The following is a 12,906-nucleotide window of genomic DNA, read 5'->3' as shown; positions in this document are numbered from 1 at the left end:
ATTGAGCATCTGCCCCCTGGTGGTCAGTGTGTGTCTATAGTGACCAGTCATTCCCAGTCATTCTGCTGTTAGGGTCAATTTGCATATTACCCTTTTATTATATAGGATAGAGGCCTAGTGCACAGGTGGGGGCTGGCTGGTTTGCCCTGAAGGGTGTCCTGGATCAGGGTGGCCACACCCCTTCAGGGTGGGGGTCCCCGCTGGGGTGCCTGGCCAGCCTGGGTGAAGGGCTGATGGCTGTTTGCAGGCTGGCCACGCCCCCCGGTGACCCAAGCTCCCAGCCTCTCCTTTTTTTCTTTTTTTTTTTTTCAGCGCCTCCTTGAGCGGAGGCCAGGGCAGGCTGGAAGCAGGTATCTGGGATTTATTTATCTTCTATAATTGAAACTTTGTAGCCTTGAACGGAGCCCAGGGCAAGCTTGGCTTCCTCCATCGCCGGGGGCAACCCAAGCCTCCTCCTTGTTCCAGCTCCCTGGCTGCCGCCATCTTAGTTGGGTTAATTTGCATACTCGCTCCTGATTGGCTGGTGGGCGTGGCTTGTGGATGTAGCAGAGTGGCGGAGTGATGGTTAATTTGCATGTTTCTCTTTTATTAGTGTAGATAATTTTTATAGACTTTATTTATTAGAACATTTTAAGATTCTAATAAATAAAGCAAAATTGATCAGAAAGTATAGAGTTCTCATATATTCTCCTCCATACACACAGCTTCCCCCCACTATCCACATGGCACCAGAGGGTACATTTCTTACAATTAATGAATCTCCATTGATACATCATTATCACCCCAAGTCCATAGATTACATTAGGGTTCATCCTGGGTTGTACATTCTATAGCAGCGGTTCTCAACCTGTGGGTTGCAACCCCTTTGGCGGTTGAACGACCCTTTCACAGGGGTCACCTAAGACCATCCTGCATATCAGATATTTACATTACAATTCATAACAGTAGCAACATTACAGTTATGAAGTAGCAACGAAAATAATTTTATGGTTGGGTCACAACATGAGGAACTGTATTTAAAGGGCCAGAAGGTGGAGAACCACTGTTCTATAGGTTTGGATAAATATATCATGACATGTATCCACCATGACAGTATCATACAGAGCAGTTTTACTGCCCTAAAAATCCTCTGTGCCCCAGCTATTCATCCCTCCTCTCCTATCCTCAACTCCTGACAATTCCATAGTTTTGCCTTTTCCAGAATGTCAGAGAGTTGAAATTATGCAGTTTATAGCCTTTTTATACGGGCTTTTTTCACTTAGTAACATACATTTAAGGTTCCTCCATGTCCTTTCATGGCATAGCTCATTTCTTTTTAGTGCTGAATATTTCATCATCTGATGTCCCACAGTTTATTTATCTATTCACTTACTGAAGGACATCTTGATGGTTTCCAAGTTTTGGCAATTATATGACCCAGTGGCATTTAATCCCTTCCAAGAGGCTATACCACTTCACTTCCACCCTCTGAGAGACCCCTCTCATTTGCAGGGTCTTGAACACTGGTGGAGACTTTCCCCACAATAGTGAATGGGTTTGTGTGCACAGTCTGTATGAAAAATACCTCGCAGCTGTCTCTTCTTCTGGAAGTTTGAGTCCGACCCTGGTGCAGGCCAAGGCCAGTGTCTCAGGAGTCCAGTTTTCTTCCCTTGGGGGTGGAGGCCTGCTGGCTGGCCTTCCCACCCATCTCTGCACTGCCCCGTAGGTCTCCTTCCGCTATCATTACCAGCTATACACTGAATGGAGAAGGACCAACCAGAAAGTACACCTGAAGATCCGGGACACGGATGGCTCCGAGGCTACCCAGCACTCCCTGCTGGCAGCAGGATTCCTGAAGAAGGTGGCAGAGGAGACACCTGTGTGAAGGTTGAGCTGGCAGGCCAGAGGCAGCTGACGATGCCCTGGCTTTTGGAAGAAGGGAAACTGCCTGACCCTTCCTGCACGGCCAGAATGCTTCTTAGGCCAAGAGATGCCAAGTGGAGCTGATTCTGTGATCCTGTGGGAAGATATTTTCAGATTGTTTTGCACACTGTTGTATATGTGGACAGATGGAAGTGGTCCTGAGCTTCACACAGAGCAGGCACCCTGATCTCATTCTGAGGTCCACTCAGCTCCTTGTGGGCCAGCAGCCATGGCCATAGGCTTGTTGAGGGTGTCCATGGGGCTGGAGGTTCCGTAAGCTTCTTATGCTTCTCTGCACTTGGCAGGCTCACTCTCCTGGCACCTTGACTTTATAAAGTTGCACTGAGTTTCAAAAACCCACCCTGAATGAATAAAAGGAGCCCTTGCTGGATAAAATGGACTTGTCAATTATATTTAGAACTAAGGCCTCAAAGTGAGGGTTGTGGGACCAAGGGGAGTCAGGGACCACACAGAGGTTTAAAAAAATGCGCTAGTCTGGTTTGAAGGATCTGTTGTGAAACACAGCAGAAGCAGCTAAATCTGAGTTTTCAAATGAAGAGCAGGTAGTATGGTTATATAGTAAATGATTTAAAATAAATATACATAAGAACAGTTTCCACTTATTTTGCATCCACTTATTTGTGGGCCAGATATAATGTACACACTTATTGAGGGTTACCCAGGATGAGGCTCAGTTCAGAACCTTCACAGGCTTCCTCCAATTTTCACTAGCATTCTCAGCAGGAAGAATGACTGTTACCTCCACTTTACAGATGAGAAGACTGAGGCCCAGAGCAGGGATACTTCTAAGATCCCACAGTTCTAGGATGCAGAGTTGGGATTGCCCATGGGTCTGCATGGCCCCAGTGCTGAGCTTCGTGCTTTCCCTTCCAGGAGGACTCAGGAAAAAAGCAGAAGATGACATGCTAATAATAGTACCCACTTTTTTTTTTTTTTCAGTTGATCAGCAGCCTAGCCAGGTTCTAGCCAGGATCTCCAGCCAGGTTCTATGTTTTATTGTCTTGTTACATCTGTATTTATACCAGTTGATTTTAATCCTATCAATTTCTATTCCAAAGGTTAGGGCGTTTCTTATCTCCATTCCAGGGAGTAAAGATTATGTAGCTTAAGCATGATTGTTTGTAGTTAAAGTGATTAACTACCCGCCTGGCACTTAGTTAAGGGGTTTTATTCCCTCCCTAACTTCAGGGAAAAATCCCTACCTGGGGAAACAACCTTTCTCGGAGAGGTGACCTTGGTTAAAACACACAGTGCCAAGAAGGGGAGCAAACATATTAAGAACAGTATGCCATATTCGCCAGGTCCCTTGAAACATATGCTGTGCAGATGTTTCTTCCCTGCAGTGACTGTCAAGCAGCAAGGATGGACTGGCTTCCGGCAAATTCCCCCTTTTTTATTTTTTAAATGATAGCGCATGTAAATCAGCGGCCACCTCTCGGATTGGGTTGTTTAAGACTCGGAAGAAGACTAACAAGCAATGATAGGGAGCATAGCTATAAACATAGTGGATGGAGTGCACAAGGAGCCTTGTTCCTGTAGAAGTTTGCTGGCCTCTTCAGTCAAGGGATTTCAGCTGTCCTCAAGTCGGTGGTTTGGTTGTCCTTGTTGATCTGGCTAGCGGGCGGCGTCATTGGCGACGGGCTTCCCAAAGGGTCAGCGAGTTGAAGGGCTGCATCAAAGGGTCCATCAGGGCCGTGGTTGATGGTGGTGTCCGTGTCCGGGGAGGAGTCAGCTGTGCCCTCTGGGTCGGCTAGGGGAATCCTGTTCGGGCGCCATATGTTGGGGTCCAGCCTCTGCAGGTTCAGGGGTTCCCATAGGTGGGGACGGAGTCTGCAAAGAAGGAATGACACGGAGGCAGCATTCAGTTGATCAGCATGTTTGGGTTCTCTCGCCTGGTTCTATCCAGGATCTCCAGCCAGGTTCTGTCCCACTTTTTTTTTTTTTTTTGATCCTCACCTGAGGACATGGAAGGGGAGAGAGAGAGAGAGAGAGAGAGAGAGAGAGAGAGAGAGAGAGAGAGAAAGAGAAAGAGAAACATTGAAATGTGTCCTGACCAGGGATCAAACCCACAACCCAGGCATGTGCACTGACCAGAAATCAAACTGGCAAGCTTTCAGTGTACAGGTTGCTGCTCAAGTAACTGAGCCACTCTGGGCAATAGCACCCACTTACTTCATGAGCACTTTCTGAGCCTTTTATGTTTGAGGGCTTTCTGCATCAGGTCACATTTAATACTCAGACCAGCCCTGAAAGGTAGGTTCTGTATTCTCTTATTAATCTCATTGACAGGTGAGCAAAGGGGCTCGAAGCAATGGGACACTTGCCCAACGTCATTCATTCATGATGATCCTAGCATAGTTCTATTGTTTTCTGCATTAATCTCTGTTTGGTCTGTGGCTCCTTGAGACCAGACTGGCTGTGGAGTGGAAGGAACATCAAAGAGCAAAGGCCTGGAGACCGGAGCCTGTGTGGCCTATGGAAGAAGCAGCATGGTAGATGATGGTGCTGGGGCAATGTGAGTGAGGGGCAGAGGGGTAGGAGAGTGGTAGTTAGAAAGACAAATAGGGCTTTGTAGGCATTTGGTAGTCTGCAGAAACACAGGATTATACCTTTAAAAAGATATTTTTTTATTGATTTCAGAGAGGAAAGGAGAGGGAGAGATAGAAACATCAATGATGAGAGAGAATCATGGATTGGCTGCCTCCTGCACACCCCACATTGGGGATCAAGCCTGAAACCCAGGCATGTGCCCGCCCTGGAATCGAACCATGACCTCCTGGTTCATAGGTCGACGCCCATCACTGAGCCATGCCAGTGAGCTATACCTTTCTTGCCTCTGCAGCAGCTCACTCTCTGCCCAGGCCTAGCACTTTGAGTGTGGTACCACTGGAGATAATGCAAAGGAGCCCCAGGATATATCATCATGAAATGAGAAAGCTGTTTCCTTTGCAAATCTCTTTTAATACTTTCAATTAGGTATAGGAGAAAGCTGTAGCTTGGTGCTAGGCTGTCTTTAATGACCCCTAGCCTTAGCAAAGAGAGGAAGTAGTAGGCTCAGAGCCTTTGGCAGCATGCATACTGAATTTATACTTTAATAGTGTCATCCTCTTATTTATATACCCTCATATATATGCATTTTGAGAGTACATTTATTAAAGCTGGGGACAGTGAAACAATGAAGGGCTTAAGTGAGGCTGCTTTGGCTCACTGGGAAGTAAAGTCACAGTGACAGGAGTAAACCAAGGCAGGGCTGTTGTTGGCTCACTGAAAAGTCAGAGTAAAGGGGGTCTTGGAAACAGGTTCAGGTGGTAAGTCCAGGAGGAGCTGCCGCTGCCATTGCTCCCTTGGTTGGGACCCTTAAAACTTAGGAAGGAAAAAAAAAAACATGCCTGAGAAAGAAATGGGGAGGAATAAGCTCTTTATTTTTTATAGTAAGCTCTTTATAGCAAGTTTACAATATGGGCTATGGTGTAAAAGCACAATTTTAAAAACTGAATTAAAATTATTTATGAGAGAGATTTGTTGTTCCACTTATTTGTGCACTCATTGGTTGGATCTTATATGTGCCCTGACTGGGATAGAAACAATCAGGATGATGCTATAACCAACTAAGCTACCTGGCAGGGCAATTTTTTAATTGAATTTATTGGGGTGACATTAGTTTATAAAATTATGTTTCAAGTGCACAATTCTATAATACATCATCTATATATTGTATTGTGTGTTCACTACCCAGTCAAGTCTCCTTCAATCACCATTTATCTCCCCATACCCTCTCCTACCTCCCTGCATCTCCCTTACCCTCCAGTAATCACCATAGTGTTGTCTGTGTCTATGTTTTGCTTTTTTAATTCAAATTATAAGAGAAAGTTTATTTAGAAAGTTACAGAGGTAGTAGAAGGGAGCCAGCTGGGCTTATGGCTCAGTAAACAAGTTACAGAGGCAGAAGGGCCTTTGACGCTTAGGAGAGAAAAGGCAAAGGTAAGGGGGTGGGTGGGGAGCACAGGCACGGGTGAGTTTTCCAGATGGAGAGTATGCCTGAGTTTTTTTGTTTGTGTTTGCTTAATCTTTTTTTTACCCAGATCCCCAGACCCCATAAAGCACAATTTAAAACATAATTTTTTAAAGGAAAATAAAGTGTATTAATTAAAGGCAAGTGTGAAGGAAATACTAGTTCAGAAGATGGCAAAACCCAGGAATTTGGGCAGTGTTGAGTCAAGTCACCAGTCTGTAGGAGCCCACAGCTGGAAGAGAGTTTGTCTCCTCAGCCCGGGCCTGGCTTCTCACTAATCTCCAGTCACACCCACTGCAGGAGAAAGATCAGGGAAGTGGCTTCTTGTCCCTGATGCTTTGCATTTGGATTTTTCTCCGATTCTGACAGACTGCTGTGGTCTCTTCCCCATCTCTGAGCCCTGCTGGGCAAGGAAATTCAGAGGTTTGTGAGCCTTCTTCTGTTCCAGGCTTCCCTCTAGTGTAGGAGAAGTATAAGGGAGAGGAAGGTAAACTGAGATAGATTCCAGTAGGGTCATGGGAGAAAGGTTGGTGTGCACAGTGGATTTTGGTAGAGATTTCAGGAAGGGGTGTGTGAGAGGGACTTGATGGATGGGAGAGGGGAATTCTGTGAGACAGATGAGTTTGGGATGTAGGAATGGAACTGGAAAGGGAGGATGAGGCATAGCCTCCTGTCAGGCTAGGCTACCAGATGCATTTATTCTCTGGGCCCAGAGTTCTGAACCTGGGTCAGAATCACCAGGCAGAATTAAGCAGCTGGGAGGGTGTGGCAAGTGATATATTCTCCCAGAGCCTAATAGAATGCAATCATTCTGTGAGAGGTGGAAAAAAAAACATCCCCCAAACATTTTCCCTTTGTGAGCCTAGAGAGAGTTTGGTGGTTAGATGAGAACTCCAAGATTCAGTGAAGCATGTCAAAGTTCCAGAGACACCAGAGATGGGGAGCTGCTGAGGAAAGAGGCCTGAACCTCTGAACACTCCCCTAGACTCTGGCCTCTTCCCTGTTCTCTCGCCGACAGCCTGTAACAGCCTTGAAAACCCAGATGGGAGTAGGGACAAAGCCCTCAGGGCAGAGGGACCCAGGGTCAGGCAGAAGAGCCCCAGAAATGGCCTGCAGCTCATTTCTTTTTTTCTTTTTTTAAAAATATATTTTATTGATTTTTTACAGAGAGGAAGTGAGAGGGATAGAGAGTTAGAAACATTGATGAGAGAGAATCATCGATCAGCTGCCTCCTGCACACCCCCTACTGGGGATGTGCCTGCAACCAAGGTACATGCCCTTGACCGGAATCGAACCTGGGACCCTTCAGTCCCCAGGCCGACGCTCTATCCAGTGAGCCAAACCGTCCAGGGCTGCAGTTCATTTCTTCCATCGTGTTTGGCTTCTTGCTTGTTCATTCACTCAACAAACATCTATGAGCATATAATATACTAAGTCCTCAGCTATGTGTTTGGTTGATGGGTTGATTGAAAAACACGGGCTATGAGCTCTGCACCCAGGAGCTCCCAGCATGGTGGGGAGACGACTGGCAGTGCTGGGATATTCTTGGTGCAGGATGATACTTGCTTAGAGACATGGCATTTTGCTCACCAGTCCTACAGCCTGGCCCTCCGTGTTCTGCCCTTGGCTAACTCCTTTATATTCTGGTAAACAAAACTGCTGCCATTCTGCTCCAGCTAATTACAGAAAGCTGGAAGTGAGTAGGTTAGGGTGGGGAGATGCCTCTTCCTAATAGACCCCAAGGGCGGGTGGATGACCCAGATGTGTCTAATTCCAGTTTGCTGTGGGAATCTACAATAATAAAAGCATAATATGCTAATTAGACCAGACATCCTTCCGGACGATGCCGGGGCTGCGAAGGAAGCCCGGGTCCTGGGTGCCAGAGGGAAGCTGGTGCCAGCAACCGGGGTAAGGAAGGCCTACTATTGCACGAATTTCCTGCATCGGGCCTCTAGTAAAAGAATAAATAAATAGCAGCTGCTGGTCCGCCTCTGGGCTTGCGGGGCGTGGCCCAGAGCAGGGGCGTGGCCGCCAGCAGCGACTCGCGCAGGCGTTACCGGTCGCGCTGGGTCACGTGAGCGCGCAGGCGCAGCGTCGTACAGCCTGTTCCATCACACAAAGCCCAGACGCGGAGAAAATGGCGGCAGGGGTCGAGGCGGCGGCCGAGGTGGCGGCGACGGAGCCCAAAATGGAGGGGGAGAGCGGCGCGCCCGGCGCGCCAAGCGGCAACGGAGTTCCGGGTCCGAAAGGGTGAGTATTCCACGGTTTCTTGTCCCGGGTCAGGCATTTCGCGGCGCCGGCTCCGTTAAGTCTGTTGGCTGCCTCCCTCTGGCGCGGCCTCGTTCTAGGCCTTCCCGCGGGTCTGCCGAGGGTGGGGGCGGCCAAGGCCGTTAGGAGTGCAGCCGGGCGGCCCCGGGAGCGCCTCAAAGATTGCTCTGTCGTCCATGGCCTCGGGGCTCCGCTCTTCCGGTTCCTCCAGGCCGGGTCCGTCCCCGAGGCCGCAAGTCAGGCCTCTGGGCGCGGGGATGATGGCGCGGGCCCCAGAGCCGGCGAGTCCCCGAGGCCGCGGCCCGCTCAGCTGCCGGGTGACCTTGGGTTTCTTATTTCCCTCCAAAACCCCACCCCTTACCTGGGGTCTCAGTTTCCCGATCGGTCAAGCGGGGGGGAGGGGAAGTAGCGTGCAGGACTTGGCACGCGGATGGCCCCGGTAAACGGTAGCGGAGGCGGGCAGGTATAGGCAGGGACCGCGCGGACGGTTCCGGCCGCACTTCCTCCCCAGGTGCGCAGGAGGTATTCATAGAGCAGTCGGGCCTGCTGCTTCGTGTTCACCCTTAGAAACAAACAGGAAAAAGAGAAAACATCCTTTTCCGTGTTCTAGGCGGAGATTTTCCATCATTTGGCTGGCCACCCTCTTCCAAACTCCGTCATCTTTTTGAGTCCTGCTTGGGGCTCTGTCTCGGGTCCTCGGTTTTTTAAATTTCCTTTAAGCATGATCTTCCCCTGTGAAACCCACTCATTCTGATTACAGTCACCTGAAAGAAGAGCACTTGGGGGAGGAGAGGGAAAAGCTGGGCGCACATTTGACTTGCCACGCGTTTCTATAAATTGTAACATACACATACATAGTATAGAATTTACAACTTTAACTATTTGAAGTGTGAGATTCCTTGTCATTAGGTTCATTCTGTGTTATGCAACCATTACTACCATCCATGTCCAGAACTTTTTCAACATCCCAAACTGGAGCCACTAACCAATAACTTCCCATTCTCCCCAACTCCTTGTTACCTCAGTTAAATTGTTAATGAATTTTCCTTCCCCCAAATTTTTAATGTGCATAACTACAATTTGTGGGGGTTAAAATGAATGTAGTTACAAGCGTTTTATGTTAATGAGCATTTACTAAATACTAGCTATGGTAAACTTAGGTGAGGAAAAAAATACGATGGTTACTGGTTCTCAGAAAGGCATTTTGGAAATATTCTCAACACTTAATTATTGAAAACTCTGGAAAGGGATTTGTTCATTTTAGACTTTTTTCAACATCTGTAGGGTATCCTAGTTGGATTTCTGAGGGCCATATTTGGAGGCCTTTAAGGTACATTTATATCCTGAATATTTTCTTCCAAAGCACTTAATCACAGGATGGAGTGCTGCTAGAATCAGGCCAGATGAGAAGTTGAATTAGTTAACAGATTATGTAGCGTCCAGGGTACTTTATTAAATTTCCTATTTTTCACTGTTCATTTTCAAATAGTCTTTTGTGGCTGATTCATTTGACAAACATAACATGGACTATTAAAAATAAAAATTTGCTCTGCATTGAATCCTCTGCAGCTGGCCTCTGACCCATGTACCATTTCGGAACAGAAGTGGACAAAAACAAAGCTTCTCCCTGTTAAAAAATAAATAAAAAATGTATATTTAGTTTAGATTATTGGCTAGGGGAGGCCATCTTGACTTAAACACCCTTTCCACTTACATGACACTACCCTGGTAACCGCTCACTAAATGCAGCCGTTCTAAGATTATTATTTATTTTCAATCCTCACAGGAGGATATTTTTTCCACTGATTTTTAGGGAGAGTGGAGGGGAGGGAGGTGGGGAGAGGGAGAGAGAAACAAATATCAACATAAGAGACATAGATTGGTTGCCTCCACCCCCCCCCCACACACACACACACTCACACTCACACTCACTCACTCACACACTTCTAGTTGCTTCCCTCATGCACCCCAGCAACCTAGGTACAGTACATGTTCTTGACTGGGAATTGAACCCGAGACCCTTTGGTATGGGGGCCTACGCTCTAACCACTGAGAAAAACTGGCTAGGGCTGAAGTTTATTATTTAAATAATAACGATTTTAGAAAATATATATTTTTGTTGATTTCAGAGAGGAAGGAAGAGGGGGAGAGAGATAGAAACATCAATGATGAGATAGAATCATTGATCAGCTGCCTCCTGCATGCCCCACACTGGGGATCGAGCCCGCAACCCCGGGCGTATGCACTGACCAGGTATCGAACCGTGATCTGGTTCATAGGTTGGTGCTCACCCACTGAGCCACGCTGGCCAGGCAAAATAATAATGATTTGAGTGGAGTTTTGTTGTTGTTTTGTGCACTGTACTGTATTTTTTGCACTGTACTTTAAAAGTGTTTCTGTACTTGATAAAAAGAATTTTGAGGTACATTATATTCTGAGTTCTGGATTAGAATAGGGGCTCTGGGCTGTTTGAATGTCTGCAGCCAGTTTTTTGCTTTCACTTTGGCCTGTGATTTTATTCATGGTTTTGCAAGTGATAACAGTCTGCAAACATTAGGTTGCTTGTTTCTTTTCGGGTTCTCAGGTGGGTTCTCTTATTACAGAGTTGAACGCTGAATTATTCCTTCAGTAGTCTGTAAGTACAATGCCTGTGTTTCTTCAGCCATTGCCTTGGTGAGCTTGTTTGAAAGCCTAGTAGGTATATGCAACAGTAGAAGGTTAGGCGTGAATTAGTCCCCTTCCTTGCCCTCAAGAATATTATTGGTAGGAAAATGTATCACTGCCAAAGTCACTATGTGTCAAGTCTCACTTTTTAAACCTTTTACAGATGAATTGAGGCTTAGCAAAGGTGTCATTGGGTTTTAGGCCTCAATAGTAGGACCCTACCTTTTAAGTCACCTGTATTACTGCTCCCTTAAATGTTGCGCTTAATGTTTACCAAATTGTTATTTTTTGTTAGGCTGTCTGTTGATTTTCACAGCATCCCTGTGAGCTAGGTGGATACAGGTTATGCTGGTAAACAACCAGAGAGGAAAAGAGCTCGAGTTAATATGAGTGGTTTAGTGGACCTGGAGCTAGCTAGAATAGTGTTATGAACTATGCTCTCCACATCTTAACCATTTGTACGCTGTAAGTGTCTATAGATGCAAGCGGCGGACCTTTTTAAATTAGAATCGTGGCAGTTAACTGGTTAAATGCATTAGAGGAGCTCAGGCTTGAAAGGGTTTCTGTGAAGAATCATTTCATATAAGGAATAGTTTTAAAGGGGATGGGGGGATGGGGATTTTTTCTCTCTCAGGAGATGTGTTTAGGGCAGGGGTGGGCAAACTTTTTGACTCGAGGGCCACAATGGGTTCTTAAACTGGACCGGAGGGCCGGAACAAAAGCATGGATGGAGTGTTTGTGTGAACTAATATAAATTCAAAGTAAACATCATTACATAAAAGGGTACGGTCTTTTTTTTTTTTTTAGTTTTATTCATTTCAAACGGGCTGTAGTTTGCCCACGGCTGGTTTAGGGTATTAGGGTTGCCATTGCAGACTACACTCTTGATTGAAGAACTCTACAAGTAATAGTATTATTCATGAGAATGCCATGGAGGCATGAGAGGTTAGGGATTCACTGTTTTAAACAGAGCCCTAGCCGGTTTGGCTCAGTGGATGGAGCATCGGCCTGTGTACCAAAGGGTCCCGGGTTCGATTCCTGTCAAGGGCACGTATCTTGGTTGCAAGCTCCTCCCCAGCACGGGTTAGGGCTCGTGCAGGAAGGCAACCAATCGATGTGTTTTCTCTCACATTGATGTTTCTCTCTGTCTTTCCCTCTCTTCCACTCTCCCGAAAAATCAATGAAAAAATATCCTCAGGTGAGGATTAACAAAAAACAAACAAAAACTAAACAGAATGTAGCAGTCCTTTGTGGAGTAGGAACTTTTAAAATTGTTTTAGTTGTGATTTTTAAAAATATGCATATTTTTATTGATTTCAAAGAGGAAGGGAGAGGGAGCTAGAAACATCAATGATTAGAGAATCATTGATTGACTGCCTCCTGCAAGCCCCCCACTGGGGATTGAGCCTGCAACCCCGTGCATGTGCCCTGACCAGAATCAAACCTAAGACTTCCTGGTTCATAGGTTGATGCTCAATCACTGAGCCACACTGCTAGGTTCAGTTGTGATCTTAATGTATAGTATAATCCCAGTGTTGTGGAGCAGTGACATGATAAATTTTCAAAGAATGCAGTCAGTGAAACAATTCCAAAGCATATTAGACAATCTTATTTCAATTAAGATTAATTATGTCTAATACGGAAGGTACTTTCAGATATCTTAGGCTTGTCTTTATCGATGTATTATGAAATAGGTTTATAGAATTTCAGAAAGTTTTGGTTATATTGGTTCTATTTAAAACTTAGGTGGGTGAGTGGGTGCCAGAATCAGATGGAATCAAAATCATTGACAATTGGGAATTGAGAGCCAGATAGCAAGGAGAATATTGACTGGTAAGACATTTTAGCTGGCCTAGGTAGACCACTTACTGTGGCTTCATAGTAAGTTTCTTTGAAAGATTACAAATTTGTTACTTTATGTAGGAGTTACAATTCAAGTTATTGGGGGTTTAAGTTTGAAATTTAATAACTGTGAGAAGAAACTTTAAAAAATAGTGTTGTATAATAGGCACAATAAACACATATTGGAAACTAGAGGC

General features: G+C 45.9%; 2 protein-coding genes across 17 annotated transcripts in view; both read left to right on the top strand.

Annotated features, from left to right (window-relative positions):
* The window catches only part of MARCH2 (membrane associated ring-CH-type finger 2), a 24,615-nt gene extending 22,317 nt beyond the window's left edge, over positions 1-2,298 (top strand). The window contains 1 exon segment of the mRNA XM_023746103.1: positions 1,706-2,298. Within this exon segment, the coding sequence (XP_023601871.1) occupies positions 1,706-1,864 (159 nt within the window). The 3' untranslated portion in view covers positions 1,865-2,298.
* Positions 2,299-7,915: 5,617 nt separating this feature from the next.
* Positions 7,916-12,906, top strand: part of HNRNPM (heterogeneous nuclear ribonucleoprotein M) — a 46,617-nt gene continuing 41,626 nt past the window's right edge. For 14 of the 16 annotated variants that reach the window (XM_023746106.1, XM_006104996.3, XM_023746114.1 and 11 more), the window contains exon 1: positions 8,028-8,185. In XM_023746106.1, coding sequence (XP_023601874.1) covers positions 8,073-8,185 — 113 coding nt within the window. In that variant the 5' untranslated portion in view covers positions 8,028-8,072. Of the gene's footprint in view, positions 8,186-12,906 lie in introns of all 16 variants that reach the window. The other 2 variants (XM_006104998.3, XM_006104995.3) reach the window with 2 other exon arrangements.

The sequence above is a fragment of the Myotis lucifugus genome, unplaced genomic scaffold, assembly GCF_000147115.1.
Source record: "Myotis lucifugus unplaced genomic scaffold, Myoluc2.0 scaffold_628, whole genome shotgun sequence".
In the NCBI taxonomy this organism is placed as follows: Eukaryota; Metazoa; Chordata; class Mammalia; order Chiroptera; family Vespertilionidae; genus Myotis; species Myotis lucifugus.
The sequence above is the reverse complement of the archived record's forward strand: the minus strand, read 5'-3'. Positions and strand labels throughout refer to the sequence as shown.